General features: G+C 52.7%; 1 protein-coding gene across 6 annotated transcripts in view; it reads right to left on the reverse strand.

Moving 5' to 3' along the window:
* DLGAP2 (DLG associated protein 2) overlaps nucleotides 1–19,489 on the reverse strand; it is a 717,919-nt gene that overhangs the window by 314,973 nt on the left and 383,457 nt on the right. For 5 of the 6 annotated variants that reach the window (XM_060291519.1, XM_060291516.1, XM_060291520.1 and 2 more), the window contains one exon: nucleotides 7,356–7,388. In XM_060291519.1, the coding sequence (XP_060147502.1) occupies nucleotides 7,356–7,388 (33 nt within the window). The other variant, XM_060291518.1, reaches the window with a different exon arrangement.

The raw sequence follows: 19,489 nt of genomic DNA on the forward strand, positions 1-19,489 counted from the left end.
GCTTCACCTCTGAGCGAAGCTTACGTAACTGCCTTTGTTGGCAATAAGACCAGATATACTAATGATTAGCTTTATGCATTTGGTTCAGAAATATGCAACTGGGCACTTTGGGATGTAAAGATGAAGTGACACAGCTCCTGTGCTCAGAGCGCCTACAAATCAGCACTCAGCGCCAAGTCTGGCATACATTGTGCTCCCACAGGTATCCCTGGAGAAAAAAGAATGGGAGGAAGGCTAACAGGAAGCACAACAGGCATGGAAGATCCCAGAGGGTGAGTGCCCATGGGTGATGGAGAGGACCCAGAACCCTGCATCAGGGAGATGGAGCTCGAGCTGGTCCTTGAAGGCTTTTCTAGACTTTTCTATGCTTAATACAAATATACTGCAAGTCTCCTCTCCCCCTGTACATGCAAAACTAACCTCTACTGAGATAACAAATGCCAACCACCCCTTGTGTGTCCCTTGATCCCCCCCCTCTGCTCATCTCACACACACACACACACACACACACACACACACACACACACGGTCCCCACCAGCCCTCCTCCAACCTCTGTCCATCACAAATCCTTCAGTGTCCAAGTGCACTCTTGGAGCCCTCTGTTAGGATGTGGCAACCAGAATCCAGAGGGTGCATGAGTTACTTGTGGCTACATGAGGTGAAAAGGGCAAGATGGGGCAAGTTTACGGCAGATTTTGAATGTGGAGTTCATCCTATAGATGACAGGGAACCTTGACACCATTTGAGGAAGGAAATGATACCGTCTGACCTATAATTCAGGAATAGATATTTATCTGCCTCAGGCTATAAGGCTGGAAGGTGGGCTCGCTGAGCTTTGGGGGCCCCGGGAAGGGAAGGCAGAGATGCTCCACTGAGAGAATGTGGTCCAGAGGAATCTCTTTTCATCCTGAAGCCAAGTGGGTTCTGGATTTCTGCAAATATTTCCAATAAAAGCTCAGATTGTTTGGGCAAGCACTTGCTGTGGCCACAGGGCCACAGTATAAAAGGACTGAGGTGGAGCAGAGAACTAAACCTTGACCTTGGCAAGAACTCCCTTCAGCTGTCAGTAGACACGGTTCCCAGCAGGGATGCTGGGGGGAAAGGAAACACCTAGGAGCTCATCTCTCTCCCTGGGGAACCAGCTTCCTCCTGCAAGATTCTGGGTACATAATGAGATTAGGGAGTCTCCCATCAGAATTTTGAATTTGTCAGTTTCTCACTGTAATCCTGTTTTTCTTTTCTGTCTTTTTTTTTTTTTGCATATTTTCAGTCTATTCTAAAGTAATGATTGTTTTAGCTTCTTAGAGCAGTATCCTTTTATCATTAAATAATGATTTTATTTATCTGAAAAAATACTTGAGTCACTTCTCTCGTATTTTGTGTTATCTGAGCCTTTTCCCCTCTCTCTCTCCCCCTTTCCTCTTCTAATGAGATTTCTGTTGCACATGTGGCATCTTCCTTACTCCCTTCATTTTTCTCAGTAATCTATAGACGTGACTCTAACGCCAATGCCATCTAGCATCAATTTTGATGACAGTAAGCCTCTGCTGTCACTGTAGCCTGTATATTCCCTTTGGCTATATTTAAGATCATTTGTTTGTCTCTCATATTCTTTTTTTTTAATTTGTTTATCTTAACGTATTTATTTTTTTGGCTGCATTGGGTCCTCGTGGCTGTGTGTGGGCTTTCTCTAGTTGCGGCGATCAGGGGCCGCTCTTCATTGTGGTGAGAGCGCTTCTCATTGTGGTGGCTTCTCTTGTTGCGGAGCATGGGCTCTAGGCACGCGGTCTTCAGTAGTTGCAGCTCGCAGGCTCAGTAGTTGTGGCTTGCGGGCTCTAGAGCGCAGGCTCAGTAGTTGTGGTGCACGGGCTTAGTTGCCCCGCGGCATGTCGGCATGTGGGATCTTCCTGGACCAGGGCTTGAACCCGTGTCCCCTGCATTGGCAGGCGGATCCCCAACCACTGAGCCACCAGGGAAGCCCTGTTTCTCATACTCTGAAGTTTCACTTTGTAAGATATGAATGTGCTTTATTTATTGGCTTCAGTATTGGTGGTCTGTAGATCAAGAGGCACAGCCCGTTGCTTCAGTTCTGGAAAAATCTCAGCCTTTCCTCCTTTGAGCAATGTCTCCTTTCTCTCCATAGTATCTTTTATATGCTTATGCAAAACTCTAGATAATATCCTCATATCGTTTTTCTAGCTTGCTCATTCTCTTTTCAGCTCTGTCAAATCCACTTATAACATACGGACACAGTAGCGAATTTAAATGACATTTCTTGTTTCTAGGTACACGGTTTTTTAATCCGTCTTTGTTTTCATACCAGAGAGTTATTTTATTATGATTTCTTTTCCTTTTAAAAATCTCTTTAGTAATTTTAAGCCTACCCAACATCTCTGCAAGTCTGTTGATTCTCATCCTTCTATCACGTTTTCTCACCCCCAAAGTTTCTTTACAGGGGTTATGTTTTATTGTATGTTTATCTAAAGTGGGGGTTATTTTTTAAGTGGAGGAGTAGCCCCTGGAGCCCTGTGTTGTCAAAGATCCCGTAGATAATTTGAGATTTCGATTCTGCCGCAGCCGTCAGGTTTGGACAGAATCCCAAATGCTTCTGCTTCTGGAACAGCGTTCACATTAATTTCACCACATGGTCCTTCAGACACAGGTGGTAGAAATTCAGATTTCATGTCCGTGCCTGGAGTGCGTGTACCCTGTCGGTAACCATATTCTACCCATGACCCTGGTAATGTGATAAGCTTCCTTTATACTTTCATGGGTCAGTGTTTTCCAGTTCTTCTCTCACACATGGGGAAACTCCCTGAGATTCTGGGTTTCATTCCCAGGGCTCAGTTCCAGCTTCTCCGCCAGCCCCACCCCACAGGTGCAGCCAGTGTCTCTCATCTGCCTGAGCGTCAGCGCTCTGCCCACCCCCGTGCCTTTCTGGGTTCACTTCTCAGGGGCCAATGTCCCTTGACTCACGCCTACCCTCGGGCTTAAAATCCTTTCCTAATTCTTGGCACCTAAGCGATTCCCTCTCTTTCTTTCATTCAAGTTCAACTATGTGCTGAAAGCAAATGTTGATAAAAATCATGCAGCGATTTTATGTGTGTAGTAGGGACGGGACAGTCTTCCATGCTTTCTGATGTCCCCCATCGTAAACTTTTATGAGGAACAGTATTCTCTGTCTTACCCTAGGCAATATCTTCTGATTTCCGCTATAACACAAACCATTTTAAGGTCCTAGAAGACAGATTGGCTGGAGCAGAGTTCTGTTTTCTCTCAAAAATTAGTTGAATTCTTCAGTTCCTAAGCAACACTAATTTTTTTTCTAGAGTGCCTGGCACACGTGGAGAACTTAATAAGTGGTGGTTATCTTCCACTAACCATCCAAGAAGAGCAATCAGAAAAGATGGCGTTTATCCAAAGCATACAATTAAAAAGGTATGATCTTAAAACAAGAGAGGCACGAGTTGTATTTGAGAATTAACGCCCCCCCGTTTCCATGGACGGGGGTGAGAGCTGGGAGGAGGGATGGAAATGCTTCTCTCTAAACCCTTTGATGCCCAGTTTTCTAAAAGCCACCTTATTATTTTCCCTAATTGTTGAGGGGCCTTAAAATCTCAGGATGATACATTCTCAATTAAGGTACAAAAGTAGTGTGGAAATTTCCACTGTTCAGAGTCACTTGCAGGGAAAATCTTGATTATTTGTATTTAAAAAAAAAATCAAGAACATGACACTATAAATACCGGGGGAAACTCTCCTTTTCTCAACTGATGGGTTATGAAGAAAGAAGAGGTATTTGGGAATCATTCTATCTGTAGTAAAATACAAGAGTCTGTATGTCTGTCCAAAATTCTAGGAGCAGTATGCAATTTAAAAACAACATGATCAAAGTAAAAAAAAAAATTCAGATTTAGAAAGAAAATTCCTCACTTTAAACTTTTTGAGATTTTCTTTTCTTAACCTTACATTTGTTTTTGGACTGGTATTTCTACAAATAAGATTTTCCCAATGATCCAATGTATATTTATGCCACCACAAATGGTCCACTGCTTTGAAGTTATAATCTTAAGGTCTCTATCACTGAAAAATCTTTCATTCTAAAATCCATCCTAACATTTTTGTAGCACATTCCTTCATGCCAAATTTATATCATAATAGCCTATTGTATTTCTTAGTTTTAATTGGGTTAAATAACATAAATGTAAGACATTGTTATTACATTATAGTAGATTTCAAATAAGTTCTCCTCAATCCCCCCAGGCATCAGGATCTGTCTTCCCACATCAGAAAATCTAGTAGGTAGGATGGCAGGTCCAACCACAAAAGTGTAAACATATAGACAAATGCATGAACGGACATCTGTGGTCCCACCAAATGTCCATAACTTTCCTTGTGGTCTCGTTAAAAAGCAAGGGGTATCACGTATCTGTCAGTAAAGTTTGGAAAGGATCATGTAGCCTTAAATTATCTTCCTATATTAAAGTAATGGATTATATCATACAAAACCTTCAGATATACTTTCAATGTCAAGAAGATCTGAGGTGACCTTCTTGCTAAATAACATCCAGTTACTTCCAAGGTCTAAACGATAATAGGAACCACTAGGGAAATGATACAAATGGAGACAGTCTTACTGTTAAATTATTATAGAAAATTATTTTAACAAATGAGATGGCTCTGAGTAAATTTTAAGCTTTTTTTGGTTTTGTTTTGGAATGGTCTCCATCCCAGGGAATTACTGTGGTCACTGTCCCCTTGCAAATGCCTAGATGAATCTCAGTCACTAAATGACCCCCCCACACTTTCACGCACCCTCTCTTGCAAGCATTCAGAGTTGAGTGGTCTGTATACTCTGAGTAGAAAGAAAGATACCAGTAAATAACAATAAATCCCATTAAACATTAAACATTCTCATCTCATAAAAACATAGCCATCCAAATTTCAGAAACCTTGAGACGACGTACAAAGTGTAAGCAATACTGAAATTGTGATCTACATTTCATACACAATTAAACTTTTATGTTCTCTGGAAAACAGGCCACAGCAGTGCAGGGATCCACAGTCTCAGAATTCTGAGGTCTCCAGCCTCCCATAAACTGGGTTCCTAGTCTCACTAGCTTCACAGATATTATCATCGGAGACAATGCTAATTATTCAATCTGGATCCAAAGAACCAGCTCTCTCCCAGAGAACCAATCATTAAAATGCAAATAGGTGTTTCCCACTTCACTGGTTTAGCAGTGAAACGCTGTTCACAGCCTTCTGACAAGAAAGAGGAGCTCAATCAGTTGACGCCTTAACCTTCTGGGTGTGAAGAGCCCGGGGCGCCCGGATCTAAGCTGTACATCCTGTTGCCAGCCTCCAGCTCTGATCCCCCCTGTGCACGGGGCTTACGAGTAAACTGATTGAAGCTGCCGGAGAAATTACTGAACAAAAAAGCTGATTTTAGATTCCGCTCACTGCACCCAGCCAGCCCTCACTTAGACTAATTACTTAAATGATTTAAAAATGTATGAATATTCATATGATCGTGCTTTTCAGAAAATAAAGCACAGCTGAGGCCGTGCCAGCCAGTCTTTCCTGCTCTCTGATTTGGAGCCACCCACTTGCATGTCTGAAACCCTGAAATGGCTGCAGAGAATCAGACTGCGCGGGGCGGGGGTGGAGGGGGGCCGCAGGGGGTCCAGCCACCACCCCACAGCTACCCAGCCCAGCGCAGCCCGAGACCAGCCCCCTTCCCGACCTTCGGGGCTCCGGCTGGACGGCTGGGGTCATTCTCACATGGAGTCAAGCTAGACTGTGACCAAACGTTCACAAGTCCTTCTGCCCCAGAACAAGAACAAACGTGTCCCCCGCTTCCCCAGACAGTTCCCCCTCTGCTGGGCTGACGGCCTTCGGGACGTGGACCTTAGACCAGAGCAGATGGAAGCAGCCCCGAGCTTGTCTGAGTCGGGCCGGCCCTGGTGTGAGCACAGGGCTGGGGCCTCAGCCTGGACCTGGGTCCCGCCTGGCCGGGCTGCAGGCCCGGCGGGGGCTCGTCCACTCCGGAGCCAGCCCGCCGCCCTGGGCGTCCACGGACACGAACCGATGCCCCCGAGCCTGGACGCCCGGGGACGCACGTGCCTACCTCCGCCCCTTGCCCCTCGCGCGCACCGGGCTCCGCCGACCCGGGGACCGCGCTCTGCCCTCCCGCCCGCCGCCGAGCACATGCCCGCAGAACACGGCCGGCCGCTCGCGGAAACACTGAGACAGACATGCAGCACGGTTTGCAGCCGCCAACACATACAAGAATTTCATGTTTCACGACTTTTGTAGGGTACGTAGCACGCTGACCACGTTCCACGAAAGGTGTGGGGAAGAGCAAGGAGATTAGATGGGAGGCCAGGGCGGGGGCGCAAACCTGCAACAACGAGACAGCGCACAGGACACGGTGGAGAACTCCATCAGTCACCCCGCGACACCCACAGCTCCCCGCAAAACCCCGAGACACCCCACGACACCCACAGTCCCCACGACCCCCGGCATCTCCGCGGTTCCCACATCACCAGGCAGCGCAGCTCAGCTGAAACCCGCTCTCGACCTTCATTCTGGAGCAGCCGCCCCGAGGACCACGCGTCTTTCGACCCTGGAAACACCAGGGGCCCAAAGTTCATGTTTCCATGACAGTGAAGCTTAAGACTTTAAAATGTGAGCAATCATTGCCACAGCTATCGTTATATAGTCCTTAAACAACACGGGAAGAACTCCAAACTTAGTCCTAGCATCTCTGTTAACCCCAAACTGAGGAAATACAGTGTTTGATGGAATTTCCAAGTTAACACTAGGTTCACTTTGTTTTTCGACTTGCGGGCAGACGCCTTCCTGGTGGCGTGATCGCGTGCATGTACGGAAGCCCCGGGGTTGAGGGGGGCACTCCACACCTGCTGCCGGGGGCTGGCTGCTCTGACCCCACCCCCTCGGCTTCCGCCCCGGACAACAAGGAGGAAGGAAGAGTTTCCAGAGGTCTCATCGCACGTGAGGCCCGTCAGCACCACCGGCTAATTTCTTTAAAGCCAATTCATATGTATTTGTAATACTGGCATTTATTACACGGAGAAAACGAACTGAAATTTCTAAAGCCAAACCGAAAGGGTTGCAATTTGGGTGTGCTGCCAATTTTCCTTTAGAGATGAGCACCTCCTGCCCAAAGCTCATCCCGCGCTCGGTTCTGATTCTTTTACTCACTTGTTCCATCAAACACCACACAGAGCGTGCTTTGGATTTGTAACCCGCCTCTGACAGGCTCCGCAGCGTCTGTCACAGCACAGGCCATGCCCACCTGAGGCAGGTGTGACGAGGGCCAGGCACTCACCTTCCGGCTCCCCGCAGAGGGTGCACTGGGACTCTGCAAACAGAACAGACAGAGAGGTGGTTACTCCCGGGCTCTGCCACTGAGTCGGAGGCTCAGCTGCAGCCTGACCTGCAGACGGTGCGATCCGGCCGCCCCAGCAAGACAGCCGGTTCTGCCTTTGCACCTCAGCAGATTCTATTGTAAAGAAACTGCTTTGCAAATGTTTTACATGATACATTTTTTTTCAAAAATGACAATAACTCTTTGTCATATGCATCTGCACACATTAAATACATGTTGACAGCTGTACGTGACTCAGATTACTTAGCTGAAATAATAACGATGTATTTTACCACTTAATTTTAATATCGAAAACGTTGATTACGACTGTTAGATCTCTCAAGCACAAATAATGATGAGCAAAAGTACAGTATTGTATTTCAGTAAAAACACTAAAACGGACAAATACTGAGTCCTCGCAAAGCAGGCCCATGACTGGATACCAGGCTCTGCAGGAGGGACGCGCCCCGGGACCCACAGGGAACAAGGGGCCGCAGGCTGCACCTTTGCGGGAACCCGGGCACCTGTGAGCATGGTGGACGCAGGGCCGCCAGGCTTTCCCACCAGAAACTGGAAAGAGGCGCTTCCTTTTCCCAGGGAGAGTCCGAAAGCCACAGAGTCGGGAAAGCCAAGACAGCCGTGCACAAGAACTCCTAGCCCTGAGCCCTGCCCTGCCCTCCAGAACCAAGGCCCGGGGTAGCCCTGCAGTGCAAAGGTACCACCCCCCCTTCCCAAGCAGAAGCCCAGGAGGCACCGTGAAGGAGCCCACCCCAGTCTGCTTCACCACGAGCTCCCAAACTCAACTCTGGGTGCGGCACACACACTCCAGCGGCCCTATGTGGGCAAGGCCCCCGACGCTGCCCATGTTTAGGGGTGCCTCTGAGGCCCGATGGGCTCTTGTCACCGTGACGAACTCCTCCTGGGGCCCGGGGAGACAGGTCCGCCTGCAGGGAGAGGTCACCGCTGGGGCCTCGGCCTTCGTGGAGCAGATCCCAGAATGACGATGGGGCGGGGGAGGGGCGGCCACAGGCCAGAGTGTGGCCCTGAGCTCAGAGTGGGCACTTGCGGGACCAGACTTCACACCCAGCCCCACCCTTGGCCTTGACCACCCTCTGCCCTCACTGCCCTGTATGGCAGCAAAACTCAACACCAGGCTGTTTACCCAGGATGAGAATTGTGGAATGATAACCGAATTTGCATCAAAACTGACACCGAAATTCAAGACCTTGTCAGTAGATTTCATCTCCATCACGGGCTATATATGTTATATACGTTCAAAACTACACAGCAAGTTCAAAACACAGTAGTGGCACAATGATGATGATGATGACTCAGTAACTGACACCCTCAAGGAATTCAAATTCTGTGAATCAAAGATCATTCAAAAGCCTTGGGAAAAAGGTATTAGTTGAGCCGGTGGCATATGAACTTCTCTAGAACGCAAGTCTTAAGCAAATGTCATTTCAAATTCAATTATTAATGCATCTAGGCCTTAGCCTTAAAAAAAATCATTTCCAGCAAGATAAGTGAGAATCTGTCATCTGTGTGTTATAAGCCCAGGACACAAAGCAACTGGCCTGTCACTGCACGTCTGACAGCGTTCTTCTCCAAAAGGTCTGTCCTGGCCTTCTGCCATGAACTACGGGAATTAGTAACGAGATGCGGTGAGGGTCCCCGGCTCTTTCCAGCAAACGCATCCTGGAGGCAGTCACCTCTGAGTCGGAGTAAACAGCTCCAGAGCACCCGACACCCCATGAGCTGGAAGGAACGAGCGGATGCTGGGAGCTCCCAGCTGGCGTGAGGGCAGGGGCGCTGGGTCAGGGCCGACCCCTCATCACACAGGTCGTGATCTCCAGACGTTATGATCTCATAATCAGAAACACACACCAGAATAACAACTGACACCCAGACAGTGACCCAGGCAGACGGCGGGCCGCGGACCTCACTGCGATGACACTCTGAATTCCAACACTCCCTCTCCAAGTGCCTCAGGGGCACGGCCCTGGGCCTCCCCCGGGTGCACCCTCTACCTGGTGTCCACAATGCAGAGACAGCAGGCCCACCGCTGCTGGGGATTCACCGGCAACCAGACACACAGAGCAGAAATGCACACAACCCAGCGTGAGCACACGCTAAGACCCGCGCTGTCCGAGATATCCCGCCCGAGGTTTGCTGAGAAGTAGCTGTTTGATGTGCACAGATATTTCCCAAGCGGCAGCAAGAGAGGCTTCGGAAGCAGGGAGAGGTCCAGACACAGGGGCGTCTCCTCTCCTAAGGGCGCGCGGGCGGCAGATCCGAGGATCTGACCAAATCCTGGCGCACGGCCATCGGCATGCACAACTCCAGCATGAGAAACGCTGACGCTCCCAGAAATAAGAAAGCCCACTGAGTTAACACGTCCCTTAAATTCCCTTTCATCCATAAGGACGTTCTGAGCCCCAGTTGCATCCCCGCCTGTCCTGGGTCCTGTGGTATAGACAGTGGGAGGTACGTTCCTCGTTGAGAAGTTTTGCAGCTAGAGGAAAAGGAGGCCTTTCACAGGCTGGTTGTAGTTAAATGTCACAGTGCTGGAAGGGCCCTGTGGGTAACAAAGCAGCAGCAGAGAGAAGGGGAAACCGCGGGCTGAGCTGCAGGAAGCTTCCCAGGAAGTGCTGGAGGGGGTGGAGTCACAGCATTGGGGGTTTCGCTGGGCGGGGGGGACACAGAGGTATGAGGCCCAGGCCACCGGGCCCGCACGTGGGGAGTCCCAGGGAAGGCTGGTGCATTAGACGGAGCGATACGCTCAGGGTTCATGTGATGGCGAAGCGTGGGCTCAGGGTGAGGGGGGCGTGAGGGCTTTTGGGGGCCATCAGCACCCGTCTGCAATGTTGGGATATTCCCCTCCTTCCTGGAGCTCAGTTTGCAGCAGGAGGAACCGTGGCAGAGATAAACAGGACTCACTGGTCCCAAACCACAAAGCATCTTAACCAGAGGCGGCCATGGGGAGGGGAGGGGAGGGCAGGGGAGGGGAGGGCGTGGGGGGAGGGGAGGGCAGGGGAGGGCAGGGGAGGGGAGGGCATGGGGGGAGGGGGAGGATGGTCCTGGGACGAAGGAAGGATGGAGGTGTGGCCAGTAACTCAGCGCCAGGCGACGTGGCTGAGGGGACACAGCCTGGAGCCCTGACCCACTTGCTTACGCAACCGAAGACCCTAGGGGTCCCTAGGCAGTGGATGGGGCTTCGCTTCCCTCGCGATTCACTGTAAAAGTAACCATTTCACAGGCTCATGAGGAGGGAGGACCAGCCACTCAGACAAGGGCTGCCCCCACCCCGTCGGGGCCGGTGGCCTGTGAAGGCGCTAAGCCCTCCAGCCTTGGTTTCCACATCTGGTTCTCATCTAAAAGGCGGCTCTCGCTGCCGCTGCCAAGTGTACTGAGCACACGCGGAGCCCCGCGCTGAGCAGGGCTCGGTCAGTGACGGCCCTGGTCCCTGTGCTTCCAGGACGGGAAACCGCTCCTGCCTCGCCGTCCTCGGACACTTCCCCAAGCCCTGCACCAGCCTGAACACACCCCTGGAGCCCCACAGCACGAAAGGCGCGCCCCCCGTGGAGTTGGCAGGATGTGATTCACGTTATCACCTTCTTCCCCGAGAGGCACCCACGAAGAGATAGTCTCCGTGCAGGAGGGAATTAAACGTGATGTATTGTGCACTCATCATCGTTACTGCAGAGTCTCATTTAAATTAAGAGAAGACTACACTAATTTATGCTAACTGACACAAGATGGAGAAATCTGCCTGGTGATTTTGTGTGCCCACAATCTGTACCTGCTCCGGGTGCAGACCTGCTTATCCCTCCACCCGGGAACCTAACGTCGGGAAGCCGGCCTGCCCTCCTGGGCGTGAGGTGGGCACCGTATTCTAATCTTCCAGCGGCTCCAGTGCGAACCCAGAAGGCATTTGACGGCGGAGGCTGCGCTAATTTAGGCACCTGTGTTTAGAGAGGCAGCTCTCAGGCCTGTGAGTGCACAGCTCCCTACCCCCGTTCTCTCTCCTGTCTGAGGATGGGGACGGCCACGGCCGTAGCCCCCACCTACTTCCCCTCGTGACCCACTGGGCTGGGTGACAGCAGCTGCAGGAGACACAGGTGGCCGTGGCAGCCCCCGGGAGCCCCCGGGGGAAACGGCTGACGCACAGAGGCCCAGCAGGCACCACTGCCAAGCTCACTGGCACAGACCTGTGAGCGCGGCCAGGACTCCTGGCAAGGCCAACTTCAAGGTCACTGAGACAGTGACCCCTCTCCTGGGGCTCCTTCGTATCCAGCCACGAGGAAAAGCATCGGCGCTCGATCTGCAGGAAGCCGGCCAGCCAGGCGCAGGCGTAGGGCACCTGCTGTGAGCTGGGCTGTGGCAGAGGGGTGCCGGGCGCGCCGGGCTGAGAGGGCGCGGCTGTGCCCCTTGTACTCATGTGCTCTCCCTGCGCCCCCTCCACCTCCCCCCGGAGGCCCTGAGTGATGGCAAAAACAGCCCTTCCTCTCTCGAGCCTCCGGGCGGCCGGGGGTGCAGGATGCAGGACGCTCTGTGCCCTCACCACCAGGAAGTGGTCCAGAGCGACAGCCCCTGCAGGCAAAACTCACCCCTCGAAGGGGGGGGGGTGGAGACACCCGGAACCAGGAGCCACTTTCCAGACAAGCAGAGAGCACGACGGTGCGACCCTCGGGGGAGATCACGTGACCCGGCGCTCACTCACCCGAGCGCTCGATGTGATACTGCGTGGCGGGATGACTCGTGGCAACGCATGACACAGGACAACATGCTGACTATTCGGCAAAACGTGACACACAAAACATGGCTATATGACAACACGACTGTATGACATCACTACATGGCAATATACATAACAACACAACTACAGGCAATACATGATCTGTGACAGCATGACTATCTGACAACACAGGACACGCCACAGCCTGACTGTACGACGCTATCTCAGGTACATCATAATATGACTATAAAACAACGGGACTATTTGAGAATATCACTTGACCTAATGGCTCAAGAAACCTGACTCTTCATCAACAAGGAACACAAATAAATCATAATCTGTCGATTCTATGAAATCTTATGCGCTAAAATGGAAAAAATCTGAAACATTCAAAAATAGAGAGAAAAAACCAAGAGTAGAACACTGTGTCTCATTTCCATTTCCGAAAGCACATTCTTTAATGTCATTCAATACCTATGTGTAGAGAGCCGGGTGCCAGGCTTGATGCTGGGGGACATGCATTGATAATATTACACTGTGGCACATGGCGCTGTGTGTTTATAAACGCATAGGAAAGCCCAGAATGGCAAACAGCAGATTTCATCCGGAGGCACTTCTAAGGAAGGAAGTGTGACAGCAGCGGGGCTGGGGCTAGGGCTTAGGTAGGAGACAGAAGGGGATGAAGTGAACTCTCTCAGCGAATGTACATGAATTTGTAATGTGAAAGGCACGCTTTAAAATTCAAACAGGTTAAGTATAAAGGAAAACAATATTTCTGGCACAAAGTCAGTCCGTAAACACTAGCTGTTAATATTACCATCATCTGACTTGTTCCAATTTCAAACACACAGGATACAATTGACTGTCAAAGGGGAAGCAATGGGTCCCCCCCCAGGGCCGGTCCAGCAGTGAATGAAGTCATCACATAAATCCTTTCCGAAACCTCGAGCATATGGATCGATCCCCACATGTTAGCACTCTACAAAGAATTTTCATTGACTGTTAATGAATAAAGATAAGGGTCGCCTCACAGGGGGAGACACTGAGGAGGAGAACCGATTACGAGACCAAGAGACCAAGGTGTTCTAGAAGCTGCAGCCCCGAGGCAGCAAGAGTGACCAGCCTGTGACACGAGAAGCAGGACTTGTCTAGAGGGTGGGACCCTTTCGGGAAAGGAATTAGCATACGTGTCTGGGCAAGAAATCAGGCAAGTTTGTTTCTGATCATTTTCAAAATATTTTGTCAAGAGGAAGATTGCTATGTGCAATCTCTCTCTTCCCTTTCAGTGGTCACGTCAGAAATGTAAAGGGATCAAAATAGCAGAAAACTGTATTCAGGCTTCTTCAGTACTTGGGAAACACTTGAAGAAAACCCATCAGAAACTGAGTGGGTGGGAAACATGCTGTTGTGAGTGTGCCCACAGTGGACTGACAGGTCGGGGGGAGGACAGTTCATTCAATCAGGTAATTGCAAGGAAGCAAAATGCTAATGGGTTTCTTAAAATTAAATTTTAAAATGTGAAGGCAAACCCAGGAGTCAGTAGCTTTAATAAAGCAAAGAGCCATAGGGGACCAAGTACAAAACCCATAGACAAATAGTTGAGAGGATGTTGTCTTCTCTCGTCTGGAAGCCACTGTCGGCTGTCATGGCACAGTGTAGGACGAAGCGCTCACCTACCCCAGAGCCACATCACCTGTGAATGAGTTCACCCCTCAGCTCACCCCCTTTCCAGCAGTCAAACCCCCAAATGTCATATCTGACTTTGGAATGTTTCTGGGGAGCTGATCTACCCTCCCAGTAAGCTTGACTTAAGGAAGTTAAGTGATTTATTAGAACCTCTGAGCGAAAACAGGGTCCCGAGATTATTCAACTCCAACGCCATGTCACCAGGCAGAAGTGAGCCCGGGATGCAAAGTCGGCCAAGAGTAATTGTCTCACGGTGAGAAGCGACAGGTCGCTGTATTTCACACCATAGTTATCTATGAATTCAATGCTTCTCTCGACTCCAACCTTAACTCCCAGGACGACTGTACGTAAATAACCAGCATTACTATTTCTTTCCTTCAGTCAGGAAGAGAGATGCCCAAAGAAATGAAGTCATTTGCCTGTGGCTGGTCACGGAGGCAAGTCGCCAGTCAGGACCAGCGATCTATTCCTGGGTGACAGGTGCTCCCGAGATGCGGCCATGACACCAAGAATTCTGGGCTCAGTAGGCTCCGGCCGTTTCCTTTCTCCGCACCGACCACATAGTCAAGGGCGTGAGCGGTCCTTCCCCATCAATTCCAGCATTCTCACAGAAAGGGCGGGAGAAAGCTGTGTTAAACTCAATTTCTCATTTTCCAAGGAGCTGCCCCAGTTCAGTCTCTTCAATATCACAAGCCAGCATAACGACCTCTCTCCTAAAAACGTGACGTCCCCCAGGCCCTATTCTTGACCCACTGCTTGTCTCACTTTTCAAGGCTTCTTTGGGTGCGTTCATTCAATTTCATGGCTTGAACGACGCGTCGTGTATGTGGATGACATGCCCGAAGCGCAGATGCACAGACCCAGAGCCGCTGGTGCTGAACGTCCCCTGGTCCCCGAGGTCCTTCCTTCCTGCAGAGACACTATTCCCCCAGTCTGGACCTCAGGAGCCTCCTGCATTTGCATTCTCCCCGTGTCCCCTTCTCCCCGTGCCCCCTTCTCCCCGTGTCCCCTTCTCCCCCCTTCTCCCCGTGCCCTCCTTCTCCCCGTGTCCCCCCTTCTCCCCGTGCCCCCTTCTCCCCGTGTCCCCCCTTCTCCCCGTGTCCCCTTCTCCCCGTGTCCCCCGCTTCTCCCCGTGTCCCCCTTCTCCCCGTGTCCCCCGCTTCTCCCCGTGTTCCCCTTCTCCCCGTGTCCCCACTTCTCCCCGTGTCCCCCTTCTCCCCGTGTCCCCCTTCTCCCCGTGTCCCCCTCTCCCCGTGTCCCCCCTTCTCCCCGTGCCCCCCTTCTCCCCGTGTCCCCCCTTCTCCCCGTGTCCCCTTCTCCCCGTGGCCCCTCTTCTCCCCGTGGCCCCCCTTTCTCCCCGTGGCCCCCCTTCTCCCCGTGGCCCCCGCTTCTCCCCGTGGCCCCCTTCTCCGTGTCCCCTTCTCCCCGTGTCCCCCGCTTCTCCCCGTGTCCCCCCTTCTTCCCGTATCCCCTTCTCCCCGTGTCCCCCTTCTCCCCGTGTCCCCCCTTCTCCCCGTGTCCCCTTCTCCCCGTGTCCCCCGCTTCTCCCCGTGTCCCCCCTTCTTCCCGTATCCCCTTCTCCCCGTGTCCCCCTTCTCCCCGTGCCCCCCTTTCTCCCCGTGTCCCCTCCTTCTCCCCGTGTCCCCCCTTCTCCCCGTGTCCCCCCCTTCTCCCCGTGTCCCCTTCTCCCCGTGTCCCCCCTTCTCCCCGTGTCCCCCACTTCCCCCCGTGTCCCCCCTTCTCCCCGTGTCCCCTTCTCCCCGTGTCCCCCCTTCTCCCCGTGTCCCCTCCTTCTCCCCGTGTCCCCCCTTCTCCCCGTGTCCCCTTCTCCCCGTGTCCCCCCTTCTCCCCGTGTCCCCCACTTCCCCCCGTGTCCCCCCTTCTCCCCGTGTCCCCTTCTCCCCGTGTCCCCCTTCTCCCCGTGTCCCCTCCTTCTCCCCGTGTCCCCCCTTCTCCCCGTGTCCCCCCTTCTCCCCGTGCCCCCCTTCTCCCCGTGTCCCCCTTCTCCCCGTGTCCCCCCTTCTCCCCGTGGCCCCTTCTCCCCGTGGCCCCCGCTTCTCCCCGTGGCCCCCCTTTCTCCCCGTGGCCCCCCTTCTCCCCGTGTCCCCCGCTTCTCCCCGTGGCCCCCTTCTCCGTGTCCCCTTCTCCCCGTGTCCCCCGCTTCTCCCCGTGTCCCCCCTTCTTCCCGTATCCCCTTCTCCCCGTGTCCCCCTTCTCCCCGTGCCCCCCTTTCTCCCCGTGTCCCCTCCTTCTCCCCGTGTCCCCCCTTCTCCCCGTGTCCCCCCTTCTCCCCGTGTCCCCCCCTTCTCCCCGTCCCCCCTTCTCCCCGTGTCCCCCCTTCCCCCCGTGTCCCCCACTTCCCCCCGTGTCCCCCCTTCTCCCCGTGTCCCCTTCTCCCCGTGTCCCTCCTTCTCCCCGTGTCCCCTTCTCCCCGTGTCCCCCCTTCTCCCCGTGTCCCCTTCTCCCCGTGTCCCCCTCTTCTCCCCGTGTCCCCACTTCTCCCCGTGTCCCCCACTTCTCCCCGTGTCCCCTCCTTCTCCCCGTGTCCCCCCTTCTCCCCGTGTCCCCTTCTCCCCGTGTCCCCTTCTCCCCGTGTCCCCCCTTCTCCCCGTGTCCCCTTCTCCCCGTGTCCCCACTTCTCCCCGTGTCCCCCACTTCTCCCCGTGTCCCCTTCTCCCCGTGTCCCCCTCTTCTCCTCGTGTCCCCCTTCTCCCCGTGTCCCCCCTTCTCCCCGTGTCCCCCGCTTCTCCCCGTGTCCCCCCTTCTCCCCGTGTCCCCCCTTCTCCCCGTGTCCCCCTCCCCCCCAGCCGCTGCGTGTTCACAGCTCCCTTGTCCTGTGCGCCCAGCACCCCTCCCCTTGCTTTAGGGTTCTGGCTCTTGCCCAGGATGGCGTGGCCTCCGACGTGCCTTCCCTGGAGGTCTTCCAATACATAGGTCCCTGCGACATACCGGATGCTCGTCCCCCCGCCCCAAACGCACATGCTGAAGTCCCAATCCCCAAGGTTACTTCACTCGGCATCATGTCCTCCAGGCTCATCCGTGTTGCAGCTATGTTAGCACTTCCTTCCTTTTAAGGCCAAATCATATTCTCTTGTATGTACACACTGCATCCCTGGACACCTGGGTCGCTTCCACCTTTGGCTGCTGTGAGCTACGCTGCTGCGAACACGGGTGTGCCAGGATCTGTCTGAGTTCCTGCCCTCCCTTCTTTTGGGTGCATACTCAAGGGTGAGATTGCCAGGTCACAGGGACTGAATGTTTGTGTCCCCTCCAAATTCTTATGTTGAAATCTTAACCCACAGTGCTAGAAGGTGGGGCCTTTGGGAGGTGATTAGGTCATGCTGGGATCAATGCCGCTATAACAGAGACTAAGGGGGCTCGCTTCCTGCTTTTTGCCCCGTGAGGATAATTAGAAGGTGGCGTCTGCGGCCTGGAGACGACCATGCTGGTACCCTGGTCTCAGACTTTACGTTTCTGCTGTTCCTAAGCCACCTGGCCTCTGGCACTCTGTTACAGGACCTGATCTGACGAAGACAGCCCTCCACACTGCCACCAAAGTGAGCCACCAGAAAGTGAGCCACACGATTCTGGCACAGGGACTGTCACACGCTAGTGACTTCCCCTGCTGATGCCACCCTAACCCGCCCAGTGGCTCAGGCCTCAAGTCTGAGTCAGCGAAATCATACCAATTCAATCTTCAACATGTGAAGACAGATGGACTGGGTTTTTGGTTTGGTTTTATTGTGTATAGACTTTATTTTTTATTTTATTTATTTATTTATTTTGCAGTACGCGGGCCTCTCACTGCTGTGGCCTCTCCCGTTGTGGAGCACAGGCTCTGGACACGCAGGCTCAGCGGCCATGGCTCACGGGCCCAGCCGCTCCGTGGCATGTGGGATCTTCCCGGACCGGGGCACGAACCCGCATCCCCTGCATCGGCAGGCAGACTCTCAACCACTGCGCCACCAGGGAAGCCCTAGACTTTATTTTTTAGAGCAGTTTTAAGTTCACAGCCAAACTGAGAGGAAGGCACAGAGGTTTCCTGTGTGTCCCCTGCTCCCCGACCCCAGGCACAGCCTCCCCCATTATCAACAGCCCCCCCAGATGGGACATTCGTTACAAGTGGTGAACCTACACTGACACAGCACCATCACCCCGAGTCCATGGTTTACAGCAGGGGTCACTCTCGGTGTGAGACATTCTCTGGGTTTGGACAAATGTATAATGACATGTGTCCATCATTACAGTGTTATACAGAGTAGTTTCACTGCCCTAAACATCTTCCAGATGCACTGGTTTTCACTCCGTTGGGATGGTATATTTGGGGTCTCTGGTAGTCAGTGTCTTAAGCCTTGATGATCTCCTCTTGATTCACACAGTTAAGGCTAAAATATAAGAATAGTTTTCCCACACCTGCTGCGTCCTCATCTGTGAGTCCTCTTACAGGGCAACCACAGAAGTTATCACGAGTTCACGCCCTCCACCTGCACTGCCAGGCCTCAAACGAGACCCACGAGACACCAAATCCACTGCAGTCAGAGCCTCCTGGCTGCTCCTAGCTTGCACTCTGGCGTCCGATGTGGCAGCTTTAAAGCATAAATCAGAAGATGCCACTCGCTTTTTAAGCTCCCTTGTGGTTTCCCATCACAGCTAAGAGAAGCAGGAGTCTGAGGGACACCCACAAGGCTCCATGCCCTCAGACCCCACCCCCCCCATCTCAGCCCTCATCACAGGCTCTATCCCCTGGACTCACACAGGGGAGGGGACTTGCATCTGCTCTTCTCTCTCCCCAGAACGTTCCTCCTCCAAATCTTCACATGGGGCGTCTTCTCTGCTGTGAGAAATCCGCCCTGAACAAACCTCTCACCCGCCTGCCTCTATCCCATGAGCCCATTTCATGTTCAGGCTAAAGTCAGTACTGACTCGTTTGTGCATGTGGTCAGATGTCTGTCATTCACCCTTAACCACCCAATAGGATACAAACACAATAAGAGCCTAGATCTCGTTTACTGTGTTCTCCCTTCTACCAACAGGTTTAAAACAGTTCCTGGCACACGAAGAGACAATGAATATGTGTTCAATAAATGCAGAACACTCAAGCTTCTTACCACCATAAGGAGTTTCACCACCGAAATGCACACAACGCACGTGATTATAAACACCAGGGCCCATCAGCCAGCAGCAAAGGGGCTGCGTTTCGGCACCTCAGCCAGGCAGGACACAAGCACCTGCCAATGTGGCTTATTAGAGCAATGCTTCGGACGCTGGCAGGAGGTGAAGTAAGAGAGCAGGGAAACGTCAGGAAACAGCTGCTGTGAGAAACAGGATGGGTGGAGCGGCGCTCACGTCTGAAAGCCTGGAACCCAACCTTGCCATGCCGATCACGCTGTCACCTCTGCCCCCCGTCATCTTGTCTTGTACCCCCTTCTTGAGGGCCAGCTTCACGTGACACATCCCTGACTGACCACTTCCTACCAGTGCCCTCAGGCTACCAGCTACCTTCTTCCTTCTGGCTCATAAGGTTCTTTACACTTTAGTCAGTGGTTTAGGTGGTCTTCTCCCCTCTAGACTGGGGTGTGCTGAGGCCATGGCTGGGCACTCCCTGCATTTGTGCCCAGGTGTTTCTCAGATTAGAAATAGTCTTTGAAAATGGAGATTCCATTCCCCCTTT

This window comes from Globicephala melas, chromosome 21 (assembly GCF_963455315.2).
Source record: "Globicephala melas chromosome 21, mGloMel1.2, whole genome shotgun sequence".
Classification (NCBI taxonomy): Eukaryota; Metazoa; Chordata; class Mammalia; order Artiodactyla; family Delphinidae; genus Globicephala; species Globicephala melas.